Genomic DNA, 13,832 nt, shown 5'->3' with positions numbered 1-13,832 from the left:
AAGCCATGCCTCTAGAGCAGCATTTTGCTGGTTATTTTAGAGATGGAGTCTCTAGTATTACATACAGGCTTGAGCCACCAGAACCTGCCCTCCCCTGCCAGCTCCCCCAACCCCACCAAAGCTTGCCTTGTCAACAAGAGCCCACAGCTGGATGCTCCCAGCCTTCATATTCACAGTATTCACGGTAGGAGACCATGAAACTAGTTGGCTATAGCAAACAGCTAAGCAGCTAGTGGAGTCTAAGCACTAAGAAGCAATATACTTGATACAAGTAACATACAGTAATACTCAGTAATTTCTTGAAGTCTTCCAGCAACATAAAAATTCAGTGTTTTTAGAAAGGGGGGAGGAGGGGAGATGACTTGTTATCACATCCAAACACAATTTATACCTGCCTAAAGTCTCTTTCTTATATTCTAGCTCATATTTAAGGTTTTCTTGTTTTTTGTTTTTTTTGTTTTTTTTTTTTTTTTTTGGGGGGGGGGGGTGTCCAGTCGTGGGGCCTGAACTCTGGGCCTGGGGGCTGTCCCTCAGCTCTTCAGCTCAAGGCTAGCACTCTACCACTTGAGCCACAACGCCACTTCCGGCTTTTTCTTTTTGCTTATGTGATGCTGAGGAATCGAACCCAGGGCCTCAGGCATGCAAGGCAAGCGCTCTACCACTGAGCCACCTTCCCAGCCCCTCTTGTTTTGTTTTGAGACAGTCTCACTAAATAGTCCAGGCTGGCCTTGAACTCGTCATTCTGTCTGACTCCTGAATGTTGGGTATATTATAAGCGTGTTTCACTTTGCCTGGCTTTTATACAATTTTTAAAAGACTTGATATTTCCTTTTCTAGCTCAGTGAAGATTAGAAGGGAGGGGTAGACTGCTACAGCAGACTCTAATGATAAAAAGTGATAATTACATATTTGGTATCCTTCCAGGACTAGTTCCAGAATCCCCATGGATAATAAAGTACATGTATACTCAGGCCTATCATAAAAAAATGGCATAGTATCTGCATACAACTTAAATATTCTCTGGATTATTTATAATATCTAATACAATGTAAATGTTATATAAATACTTATCATCCTATATTGTTTTTTCCATTTGTATTATTTTTATTGTTGTTTTATGTTTTCTTATGAAATGCTTTTAATCTGTGGACAGTTGAGCCAACAGCTAACAGAAAATATCTCCTTCATATACACCAAGCAGATTCAACCAGTACAACATGGCAGAGGTCCTGAACCAGTACTTCAATACTCAAACTGCATAATAATTTAGGAACATGTACACCAGAACAGCCCCAAATTTTTCTAATATATTTGAGAATATTACTGTAGAATAAAGTATACTTTTTAGTGTTAACCTGCACTCATTAAGAAAAAGTTATGCATAATATAATGTTGAGAAAACAAGGAAAATAAAATTTAAAGTAATTCTTATGCTAGCTAAAATCTAGTTAGTTAAAACCATTTTGCAGCTGACAGGGATAAATTTGTTTTCTAAAAATGGATCCAGGTGAATTGGATAATAGACATATACTTTTTGAGGAACTTCCAACAAGAGAGAAAAGAAAAATGTTCAGGCTAAACAGGGAAGGCTACACTGACACTAGAACAGAAGCAAGTGTGTTTTGAAGAGGAACACAAATGGGCTCATGAGTATGAATTTTCTCTATCTACCCTTTCTCTAGCAGGTACCTCAAGAAACTCAGAGATAAGGACTACTGTTAATCCGGGCATTATTTCCAAGCATGGTAAGAGAGCCTGTAGCTAATATATCACATCAATGCTGAATATCCCTTAGGTCGTTTTTTAAGGGGTTCTTCAGCGATGGCCACTCTGTATACTTGGATCTTGGCCCACAAAGCTATCATCTTTCTAAGACAATGTGGCTTTGATATGGTGTCAATGTCTTCCCTACTCTTTTTTTTTTTTATTTTATTTTTTTTGGGTCCGGTCATGGGGCCTGAACTCTGGGCCTGGGCGCTGTCCCTCAGCTCTTCAGCTCAAGGCTAACGCTCTACCACTTGAGCCACAGCGCCACTTCCGGCTTTTTTCTTTTTGCTTATGTGGTGCCGAGGAATCGAACCCAGGGCCTCATGCATGCAAGGCAAGCGCTCTACTGCTGAGCCACCTTCCCAGCCCTGTTTTTTTAATTTTTATTTTATTTTATTTTTTTTGTCAGTCGTGGGGCCTGAACTCTGGGCCTGGGCTTTGTCCCTCAGCTCTTCAGCTCAAGGCGAGCGCTCTACCACTTGAGCTACAGCGCCACTTCCGGTTTTCTGGTGGTTTATTGGAGATAGGAGTCTCACGGTCTCTCCTGCCTGGGGTTGGCCTTGAACCACGATCCTCAGATCTCAGCCTCCTGAGTAACTAGGATTACAGGCGTGAGCCACCAGCGCCCGGCTCCTGTTTTTATTTTTTGAGGCAAGGTTTTACTATATTATCTGCTATGTAGCCCAGGCTGGCCTCAAAGTCTTGTTCATCTTGCCCCAGCCTCCCAAGTGCTGGGATTACAGGGAAGTATCACCATGCCTGGCTGCCTTTAATCTTTGATGGGCAGGGATTCTGAGAGAACAAATTTTTACTGTTTAACTATGTAAGTATAAGTGGGAATAATTACTATTACTGATAAAAATGAAATGACAGTAGTATCCTTTCTAAATCTATTCTATGTACCATGAAGGTCACAGTGATGGAGTGAAGCATTTAGCACAAAGGAGAGAGTCAAACTCAAAAGAAATACCCCTGACCAGCAAATCCACATTTTGGGGTCCAGGCATTTAAACATGCATTGTTTTAATTTAGGCTCACAAAATCTTAGGACTGGAAATTCCTGAAGGTAATAAAAACTAAAACAAGACAGAACTCATACTCTCCTATAGGCAAAGAACATGTACTCTTGGAATCTGGGATGCACTATTAAGCTGCTTGCTGTAAAAAGCATCTTTTAAAGCATCATGTTTCATTTAATAACATCAGAATTTGATTCCCTATTTCTTAGCATACTTAAAAATTTCCCCTGTGTGATATCAACACTTTAGGAGGTGAACCATGTTTATCTTAGGGCATCTCGTGGGTAAATCTGAAAACAGAGTCCTGAAGATGTCTTCACTGCAGTTAACAAATTAGTTAATTTGAAATCTCAGGAAATCCTGACTTTCTTACATAAGAATAAGGAAGGCTAGACATTTTTTTCTACACCCTTAATAATGAAAATTAAACTACGGTAGGAAAAAGTTCAAACCATCTTATTGTACATCCAAGAGACTGTTTCGTTTCCTAACAGTGTGCTGTGGTGGCAAGGGAAGTGAGAATATGAAAACCAGAGTTGGGAGTGAAAATTTAGATACTCAATCAGTACCAAGCAAATATATAAATATTAGGAAAAGGAAAAAAGAGGAGAAACACTTACTTTAAAATCTGCTAGTTGTTGGTTAATGACATCCACTTCGGTTGCTACTACCCACTGGAGCGCCTCTCCCTCCTCTGCAGCTGTAGTTGCATCATTGAGAACCTTCAATTTCCTATAGAAGTCCTCTACTCGACTCAAGGTCAGCTCCAGCTGTTCCTGGCGAGCTTTTCCTCTCTCGGTCAGTTTGCTGCACTGTTTGTTTAGGGCTTCTAGTTCCCTTTTGAGACCTAGTAGGTCCAGAGTCCCCTCTTCTTCTAGCATCTGTCGGCACTCTGCTTCAGAGGCTTCTATGTCTAACCTGAGGACTTGAATTTTGTTAAGGAACAGCCTTACATCCTCGATTTGTGACTGCAGGCTATCTGTGTCTCTGCCAATAGCACCCATGCCATCTAGCTCATCATCCAGGTCTGCCAATTGGGAAAACATCTCTCGGACTCGGCAGTGAAACTGGCCAATCCCCTCCAGTTTGTTTTCCATCATCATGCAACTACTATTCACTCTTTGCTTTACTTCTAAGAACTCTTGCTGGGTGACCTCAGCTTGATGTAAAAGTTGGGAAGCATCAGATCCATCCGGTGCATCTTCTACCAGCCCCCGAGTAAAGTTTCTTAGGTAGTCTACCTGAGGCTCCAGGGCCTGCAGTACTTCTTGTTGAGCTCTTAGCTTCTCCAGATTCTTATTGCTACATGCTTGAGAGCCCAGAGCATCAAAGATTTCAAGTTGGTGTTTGGCTCCTTCAACTTTCTTTTCAATATTCTTAAAGCTTTCCTGAAACTCCTTGAGCCTCTGAGTCATTTCTTCTAGTGACCCTGTTTTTGCCTGTAGCTCCTCTGTAATGGCATCCATGCTTTGGTTGATACCAGCCTTTTCATCCCGAATACCATCCTCATCTGTTTCTGAGGAATTAATTAGAATATCAGCAGCACTATTTAGTATTTCCAGTAAGGAACGGCGTTTTTCTACGTCATTCAGCATAGCCTTTGACCGCAGGAGACCGGACTCTAACTGCACTGGATCCAGAGTAACCTGCAGCTCAGACATCTTGTTCTTACAATCTTCTATCCAAGGTACAAGGTCTTCCACATGCCACTGATATTTCTGAGCTTTCTGCATACAGTCCTTGAGCCTAGACTGTCTATCTGCAGTTTTCTTACTAAGTTCTTCCCAGTGGCTTTTGAGTTCAACCAACTGGTTTTGTAAAGTTCTCTTTTCTTCTCCAGGAGGCACAGAAAGCAGCAGAGATTCTCCCTCAGCCACAATCACTTCATAGGAACCACTATGTTGATTAAGGCTCTTTTGAAACTCTTCGTTCTCCTGAAGCTGAGACTGCAGTCGCTCCAATTTTGCAGAAATTGGGCAGTTTTTTGCTTGCTGGCTTTGTTTGTCATCTAACCAGGTCCTCAGCTCATCAAACATTTGCTGGAACTGCTGGGTGCTGGCAAGAGCTGCCTGTAGTCTGTTCATGCGATCAGCTGAAATAAGAAAATGAAATCAAAATCAATCAAGCCTGAACATGGCATTTAAAATATTTGTGGGGGGGGCTGGGAAGGTGGCTCAGTGGTAGAGTGCTTGCCTTGCATGCCTGAGGTCCTCAGCACCACATAAGCAAAAAGAAAAGAGCCAGAAGTGGCGCGGTGGCTCAAGTGGTAGAGTGCTAGCCTTGAGCTGAAGAGCTGAGGGACAGCACCCAGGTCTAGAGTTCAGGCCCCATGACCAGAACTCTCCCCCCCCCAAAAAATAAAATATTTGTTGGGGAAGGAATCTTAGGGGAAGGAAATAAATATTAACTGAGAGTATACTATAAAAGAGGCATATAGGGCTGGGAATGTGGCTTAGTGGCTGAGGGCTTGCCTAGCATACATAAGGCCCTGAGTTCGATTCCTCAGTACCACATAAAAAAAAAAATAATAAAAGAGGCATATGCCGGGTGCTGGTGGCTCACGCCTGTAATCCTAGCTACTCAGGAGGCTGAGATCTGAGGATCGCGGTTCAAAGCCAGCCCGGGCAGGAGAGTCCATGAGACTCCTATCTCCAATAAACCACCAGAAAACCGGAAGTGGCGCTGTAGCTCAAGTGGTAGAGCGCTCGCCTTGAGCTGAAGAGCTGAGGGACAGCACCCAGGCCCAGAGTTCAAGCTCCACGACCGACAAAAAAAAAAAAAAAAAAAAGAGGCATATAACTAGACTTGTATACACATTATATCCTATTTAAATCTTGTATCAACCTTGTAAGGTGACCTGAGAGTTCTAAGCTAGTAAAAATTGACAGTCATAAATAATTCCAGAAAAATAAGCAATAAAGAAATGACATTATTTTTTCTTTTATGAGGTCATCAGAAGAAGTCCAGAATATATTCTAATTTTGCATATATGCATGGAGAGGGTTTATGCATGGGTATACCCAAAGAATAAAGAAACTAAGTGGCCATAATAAAAAGGCATATGTAAGTCCACTTATTAGTATTAGTACACCTATGGGCATGTCTACCTGCTGACTTTGTGTTATAGCTTTAATATCTAGGACCGTGGTATGTAGAACTCCATACAGCAGATGGAGCTCAGTGTGTAATAACCACAGCAATTCTCAGTCACAGGAATAAGGGCTAGATTAACATTATTATAAGCTCAAAAGCAAGCTAAAGTTGATCTTAGATGTTCAGGACTACTGCCACTTTCACCCTAACTTACCTGCAAGGTCTTCTAAACCTTGGAGTGGCAAGGCAACTGTGTCCAAACGCTTCTTCAGCTCATCCTTAAGATATGGCTCTCCAATGAGCAGTGAAAGTTCATCACACAGTGTTTGGGCTTCCTTCATCTCACAATCTAATTGCTCCAAGTCAGATCGAATCTCACTAGTTTCTTCCAGTTGCTGCTTTACTGCCTCAGGTTGGGTGCTGATGGCCGACTGGCTGCTTAGTCGATGTCCAACTGCCTTCACTTTCTCTGATAAGTCCTGTAGCAATTCTTGGTACTGGGTACTTTTGACAAGAGCTTGGTCAATTTGGCTGGAACGGGAATTAAGTTTGTCCGTCAGCTCAATCCACTTCTGGTTGATGCTCTGGAGCTCTTTCTGTACTTGGCTGGTGGATGGAGAGACATCTCCAGGGCCTGTTAGGATGCCCTGAGCTGCCTCATTCAGCTGCTCATGCTGTTGCCTGCGTGCTTCAAATTCCTTCAGCATAAACTGAAACCAAAATGACACCAAGATGTTTGGACTGAGAAAACAGATCTAAAAACAGTGTCAAAACAAAAACTGATTTTGGATTGTGCCAATCCTCTTTTGAAAATAAGCCAGGAAACTCCAGGGATAAGTCTACTAGGCTAAGGAAGTATTACTTTGACAATTCCTTAATAAAAATTTATTTTTAAGTATTGGTTGTATCTATCTTACATTTTTTTCCCTTTGTCTCATTTTGTTTTAGTGTCAGTTACTAAGGTCAATCTAGGGTAGGAAACTATCTCGGCATTTATCAGCTTTGCCGTGTAACATCAGGCCTCTGATTTGTCTCAATGTCAGTTATATTACCAGTTGGGCTTCTCATTTCAACTCTCAATGCTTCTTCTTAGCTTCCTTGTCTCTCTTTTTCTATCTTTGTTTTCTGCTCAAAGCGGGTACTCTACCACTGAGCCACAGCTCCACTTCAGGCTTTTTGGTGGTTAATTGGTTATAGGTCTCTTACAGACTTTTCTGCCCAAATGAGTTTCCAACCACAACCTTCGTATTTCAGCCTCCTGAATAGCCAGGATTATAGATGTGAGCCACAGTTTTTTTCTTAGTTTCTTTACATAAATAAATCTTTACATTATAATATATTACAATTAGAGAAAGAGCTTCTTTAAAGCTTTCAATTAATTTACTTCCATCTTTTATTGCTCTCATCAAAAGTTAGGATTATGGACTCTTGTACCAGAGTGCCTGCATTTAAATTCTGGCTCTGTCTGTCACTAGTCCATGGCACTAGATAAATTTCAAAAGTTTTTCCAACCTCAGTTCCTCATCTTTACAATTATGATAGCAAAATATTTATCTTGGCTGTTAAAAGGTAAATAATGTCTGTCACCTCAGTTGTGAGAAGTACAAAGGAATATCTCAGATACACAGGGAAGCACAAATAGGAGAAATGACCTAGGCATAAAGCAAGCCCCTATCTCAAAAAATCTTAAGCAAACAAACAAAAATAACAACCCAATGCTGCTCCCTGCCATATACCAATGCAAAAGGGCAGGTGGAATAGCCAGTAGTAGAATGCCTATCTAGCCAGTGTAAAATCCTGAGTTAAAATTCTAGTACCATCCAAAAAAGAAAAAAGATTAACTGAGTCAATTTAGGAAAAGTATTGAGCATTTGCACTATCCAAATATAAATAGGACATAACCTCAAGAAATAACAGATGTGTAATCAATAAGCTATCAGAATGCTGTAAAAGCATGGAGTAAGAGTGATTTAATTTATTGGACATAACAAAAAGTAGAAGAGGAAAATCAGAAAAGCTACCCCAGAGATGACAATAAAGAATAAATAACTGGGGGCTGGGAAGTTGGCTCACTGGTAGGGTGCTTGCCTCACAGGCATGAGGCCTGGGTTCGATTCCTTAGCACCACATAAGCAGAAAAAAGCCGGAAGTGGTGCTGTGGCTCAAGTGGTAGGGTGCTAGCCTTGAGCTGAAGAGCTGAGGGACAGCGCTAGGCCCAGAGTTCAGCCTCCATGAACCCCACCACCACACACAAAAGAATAAATAACTGAGTGCTAGTAGCTCATATCTATAGTCCTAGCAACTCAAGAGGGCCTAAGATTAGGCAAAGGTACAGAGCTGTAGGAAAGTGACATGTTAGAAAAGAACAAACTACCTGATACAGGTAGAAATACAGGCATATGGGGGTAGGACTAGAAATGAAGCTGGTGAGACAAGCTGAAACAAGAGTGTGAAAGGCCTTAAATACGGTCTTTAGCTGACTTTCTTCAATAGGCAACTAAGAGCCACTAAGTTTTAATACACTCATTTTTTTGTTGTTGTTGTTGGTCTTGGGGCTTGAACTCTGGGCTTGGGTGCTGTCCTTGCACTCTTCAGCTCAAGGAGAGCGCTCTACCACTTCTTCTCTTATAAATGTTCAAATTTACCAGAGGTTACCTAACATCAAATGTTTCAAAAGGCTCGAACATGTTACTCATACTTTTGTGATGGTTTTATTATTGATATTTTAAAAGTAATATTATATATATATATCTATACACACATACTGTAAGTATCGATAGCAATTAATAAACATAAGCTCTTTAAAAATCTCAATGATTTTCAAGAGTATAAAAGGGGGTGTTTGAGACAAAAAAAAAACTTTGAAAACTCCTGAAAAATATTTGTAAGTAGACTAACTAGAGCTCAAAAATTCTCTGGAGGCAGGAATCAAAAGAAAAGTTTCTTTCAAAAATCACTCTTAGATCATAGGGAACTCTGTGAGAGGATGAAAAAAACGAATAGGTTAGGGGAAGGGTAGAATGAGGAAAATGTTTTAAGCAGGATTTCATGGGAAATTATACAATTTTGACACCATAAATTTCTATGCTATTAGAGGCTGGTACAGTGGATCATGCCTTTAATCCTAACTACCCAGGAGGCTGAGATTGAAGGATAGCAGTTCAAAGCCAACCAGGCAGGAAAGTCCATGAGACTCTTATCACCAATAAACTATTCAGAAAAAGCTGGCACTATAGCTCAAGTGGTAGAGCACTAACCTTGAACACAGAGAGGATCAGGGACAGAGCTCAGGCCCTAAGTTCAAGCCCCAGGTCTGGCAAAAAACAAAACCAAAACCAAAATAAATGAAGAAAATGACTAGGCATCAGTGGCTCAAGGCTGTAATCTGAGCTACTCAGGAGGTTGAGATCTGAGGATCTTGGCCAGCCTAGGCAGAAAAGTCCCGAAAGACTCTATCTCCAATTAACCATTCAAAAACTGGAAGTGGAGTTGTGGCTCAAAGTAGTGGAACACTAGCCTTGAGCAAAAGTCCTCAAGGACTATGCCCAGGCCCTGAATTCAAGCCCCATGACTGACAGAACCCCCCAAGCCCCAAAAATCCAAAAAGCAAAAACGAAAAACAGCTGAAGAAAGTGAGCTCTGTTTAGTGATATGAAATCTGCTGGCTGAGGATAATATTCAATCCCAGATTCACATCACTCTCATTTCTTTACTCTAAAGCATTAAGGTTTATGGCTCACCTGGACCTGTTGCTTCTGTGCATTCAACATGTTGGGGTCAATTGACAGGGGCCCCAGAACTCCCATCATCAGCTCCTTCTCCATTAGCCAGGGCCGGAGCTGAGATTCTGCAGCCTGGAAGCAGGCCAGATGGTTTGCAGATTCTTCTAGCTGCTTTTGCCGAGCTACTGTCACCTCAGTAGCCCTTTCCCATCGGGAATCTGTAGAGAGGAAATAAGAGGATTCAGTTCTTGATTCTCATCAGCAACTGACCTGATCGTTAATATATTACAGGAAATGACCCAAGGGCCATGATTTAACATTTGTAAAAATTAAAAATAACCTTAAACATTTTTTAACTTAAGTAATAAAAACAGTTTGTCATCTTTTTTGGCATGGTGGTTACATGAAACTACAAATATGAAACAACTATAGACAATCACACACACAGAGTGCATATAAAAGTACTATATATTTTGTGATCTGAAAAACATTTTCATGCTAATGAATATCTAGTTACTTTACACAGAGTTCAATATTATAAACAGGTAATTTATCTAAGCCTTTTTTTTTTTTTTTTGATCATGGGGCTTGAACTCTGGGCCTGGGCACTGTCCCTGAGCTCTTCAGTTCAAGGAGAGCACTCTACCACTTAAGTTACAATGCCACTTCCGGTTTTCTGGTGGTTAATTGGAGATAAGAATCTCATGGACTTTCCTGCCTGGGCTGGCTTTGAACTATGATCCTCCAATTTCAGCCTCCTTAGTAGCTAGGATTACAGACATGAGCCACTGGCACCTAGCTAAGCCTATTCTTGAATTAGATTATTTCCAATTTTCATCATTATCCTTTCTTTAGTTTTTTTTTTTTTTCCTAGTCCTAGGGCTCGAACTCAGGGTCTGGATGCTGTCCCTGAGCTTCTTTGTGCTCAAGGCTAGTGGTCTACCATTTGAGCCATAGCACCACTTCTGGCGTTTTTCTGAATAGTTTGGAGGTAAGAATCTCATGTTCTCATGTAGTTACCTGCCCAGGCCAGCTTCGAACCATGATCCTTATTCAGTCTCCTGAGTAGTTAGGATTACAGGTGTGAGCCACCCCAACTTTTCTTTTTCTTTCTTTTTTTTTGGTCAGTCGTGGGGCTTGAACTCTGGGCCTGGGTACTGTCCCTGAGCTCGTCAGCTCAATGAAAGCATTCTACCATTTGAGCCACAGTGCCGCTTGCAGTTTTCTGGCGGTTAATTGGAGATAAGAGTTTCATGGACTTTCCTGCCGGGGCTGGCTTCAGCCTCCTAAGTAGCTATGATTATAGGTGTGAGCTACCGGTGCCTGGCCTTTCTTTAGTTTTTTTTTTTCTTTTTCTTTTTTGTCAGTCATGGGGCTTGAACTCTGGGCCTGGGTGCTGTCCCTGAGCTCTTCAGCTCAAGGGTAGCGCTCTGCCACTTGAGTCATAGTGCCACTTCCGGCTTTTTCTGCTTAAGGGATGCTGAGGAATTGAACCCAGGGCCTCATGCATGCAAAGCAAAGCACTCTACCACTAAGCCACCTTCCCAGTCCCTTTCTTTAGTTTTTGATCAAAGTAATTTGTCAGCTTGTCTTGAACTAGAAAGCAAAATTGACTAACTCTGAGTGGAATTTCTAAAATGTCTTCTTATTCAGGTTCATTCTCTGATCCTTTAAGAATGAGCATCTTGTTTATGAAAACTAAGTTGGGTGTCAGTAGCTTACACCTGTAATCTTGGCTACTCAGGAGACTGATATATGAAGATTGAGATTCAAAGTCAGCCAAGGCAGACAAACCTGAGACATTCTTGTCTTCAATTAACCAGTAAAAAGCTGAAAGTAGAGGTGTGGTTCAAATGTTGGAATGACAGCTGTGAGCAAAATAAAAAAACCACACCAAACAACAACAACAACAACAACAACAACAACAACAACAACAAACTATACAAGGGAGAGTGCAAGACCCTGAGTTTAAATCTCAGTATTGGTAGAAAAAAAATTAGCTGATCCCAGTTTCTTGGGAGGCAGAGGTGGGAAGGATTATGAGCTCAGAGCTAGTCATTGCAAAAAGCTATTCTTAAAAATAAAATGGGGGCTGGGAAGGTGGCTCAGTGGTAGAGCGCTTGCCTTGCATGCTCGAGGCCCTGGGTTCGATTCCTCAGCACCACATAAGCAAACAGAAAAAAGCCGGAAGTGGCGCTGTGGTTCAAGTGGTAGAGTGCTAGCCTTGAGCTGAAGAGCTGAGGGACAGCGCCCAGGCCCAGAGTTCAGGCCCCACGACCGGACCCCAAAAAAAATAAAAAAAAATAAAAAAAATAAAATGAAAATGTCTAGAGGCATAGTCCAATGACATGGCCAGAATGAGCAAGGCCAGGGGTTCAACCTTCAGATTCTAGGATGTGCAGAGATTTTCTATTTGCTTTGGAGACAAACAATTTAGGGAAGATGTGACACCCCTGTGATGACTTACTGAGTTCCTCCTGCATTTTCTTCCAGTTTTCTGCTTCTTGTGAGTTGGGATATGTCACCAGTAATTCAGCTAGGGCTTCTTTAACTTTTTGGATTTTTGGAGAATTCTGTTCCAATTCAGTCAGGAAAGCCTAGAAAAAAGAATATCAAGCACGTCATGAACTTGTAGATAGGAAAGAAAGCTGTGTATGGGGGGGAGGGGGACCCTGAAAGACTGGGTGAGCCAATTACAGGCTCAAGTCTGGATCTATGAATGACTTTTTTTTAAATTTTAAAATATGTAACCGTAGAGGCTTCAAGTGGTAAGAGTACCTGCAAGACCAAGACCCTAAGTTCAATTCCCAGTGCCATACCAATTTTTTTTAACCTTTTACTTCAGTATTTACTTTGAAATGAAAATCTACATGCATCATGTAAGTTTTAAGTACAACACATCAGTGGAATCACAATTGTCACCTAAAATTCAAAACTGCTAAGATATGATAATAGCACTGTTTTGGTAATTCCAGAAGATGATGTCCTATGCTCAACTAAAATAGTTAAAATAAATAAATAAATAAAAAGGAGAAAATTTCTCATAGGATCTTTTATTATTTTCTATCTTCTGACATTTTTAACAGTTCCACATGTCAATCTTAATAATGAATTCATAATAGTAGTGTTTTAGGTCCCTCAGAGTTGAAAAGTTTAGTTTCCCAAGAGTTGGGAAAGATGCTTGGCTGTCCTGTAGCATTACTAGGAAAATTAAACACTATTCTCAACGAGCTCATGCTTCTGGGCTGGGCTAGTCACTTCCTACAAACATACCTGGTTTTGTTTCTGAATCTGACTCATTTCAATTTCTAATTTTACAGATAGGACAATTCTCCAGACATCAGGTTAAAAATTTGGAAGTCAAATATACTGCTCATTTCACTCATTTCAGCCTGGAGCACTGGCCATGTCTCACTCCCTAGGTTGAGGCAGGGACACTGGTACAATAATCCCTTCCCCTTAATATTGGGTTGTAACTTGAGTAAACACAGTACCTTGTTAGATTCTGCTTGGGCTTTCACTGTTTCTGTCTTGCTTGGAGACAAAGAGGCATCCATGGCTTTCAGAACTTCCTCTTTTGATTCTAGCCACTGCAACACTGAGCTCGCCTCCTTCTGAATGTCCCCCATTCTGTTGAGGACAGTCTGGAGGTTTTCCTGACGTTCCTGGAGCATTCTCCCAAGTTTCTCATACTTCAGGTTTACATCTGACATGTCACATTGGATCTCCGTCAGATCTAGTATCATAGAAAGAGAAATCAGATTGGGAATAACTCTCCTCTTTGTTCCTAAAATACTTGACAAGAGTTTATACATCTCTTTTACTCCTTGTAGTCAATGAATGATTATCTTTCTCCCAAATTACATAAAAGTTCTTGTTTATTTTTGGAAATATAGCAATGAAATTCCACTCTATAACCAATGTAAACTTAAAAAAAAAGGTTCTTGTGCAAACACACAGAGCAAAAGAGCTCTCAATCTGCTTTCTTGCTTTGGCATTATACTCAGCTGTAAACTTTAAAATGCCTGATAAACATGAAAACAACAAAAGTGAGGGAAGTAAAAGTAAGAAGTTAACTTTAGCATATTCTTTTTTTTTTTTTTTTGTCGGTCGTGGGGCCTGAACTCTGGGCCTGGGCAGTGTCCCTCAGCTCTTCAGCTCAAGGCGAGTGCTCTACCACTTGAGCTACAGCGCCACTTCCGGTTTTCTGGTGGTTTATTGGAGATAGGAG

General features: G+C 41.0%; 1 protein-coding gene across 11 annotated transcripts in view; it reads right to left on the bottom strand.

The window, feature by feature from the left end:
- Macf1 (microtubule actin crosslinking factor 1) overlaps nucleotides 1-13,832 on the bottom strand; it is a 364,069-nt gene that overhangs the window by 97,265 nt on the left and 252,972 nt on the right. For all 11 annotated transcript variants that reach the window (XM_042674998.1, XM_042674983.1, XM_042675025.1 and 8 more), the window contains 5 exons: nucleotides 13,096-13,337; nucleotides 12,069-12,198; nucleotides 9,620-9,819; nucleotides 6,094-6,589; nucleotides 3,407-4,878 (listed from right to left, as the gene is read on the bottom strand). In XM_042674998.1, the coding sequence (XP_042530932.1) occupies nucleotides 3,407-4,878; nucleotides 6,094-6,589; nucleotides 9,620-9,819; nucleotides 12,069-12,198; nucleotides 13,096-13,337 (2,540 nt within the window). The remainder of the gene's footprint in view (nucleotides 1-3,406; nucleotides 4,879-6,093; nucleotides 6,590-9,619; nucleotides 9,820-12,068; nucleotides 12,199-13,095; nucleotides 13,338-13,832) is intronic.

Source organism: Dipodomys spectabilis, unplaced genomic scaffold (assembly GCF_019054845.1).
Source record: "Dipodomys spectabilis isolate Male_0828 unplaced genomic scaffold, ASM1905484v1 ptg000002l, whole genome shotgun sequence".
NCBI classification, from domain to species: Eukaryota; Metazoa; Chordata; class Mammalia; order Rodentia; family Heteromyidae; genus Dipodomys; species Dipodomys spectabilis.
The sequence above is the reverse complement of the archived record's forward strand: the minus strand, read 5'-3'. Positions and strand labels throughout refer to the sequence as shown.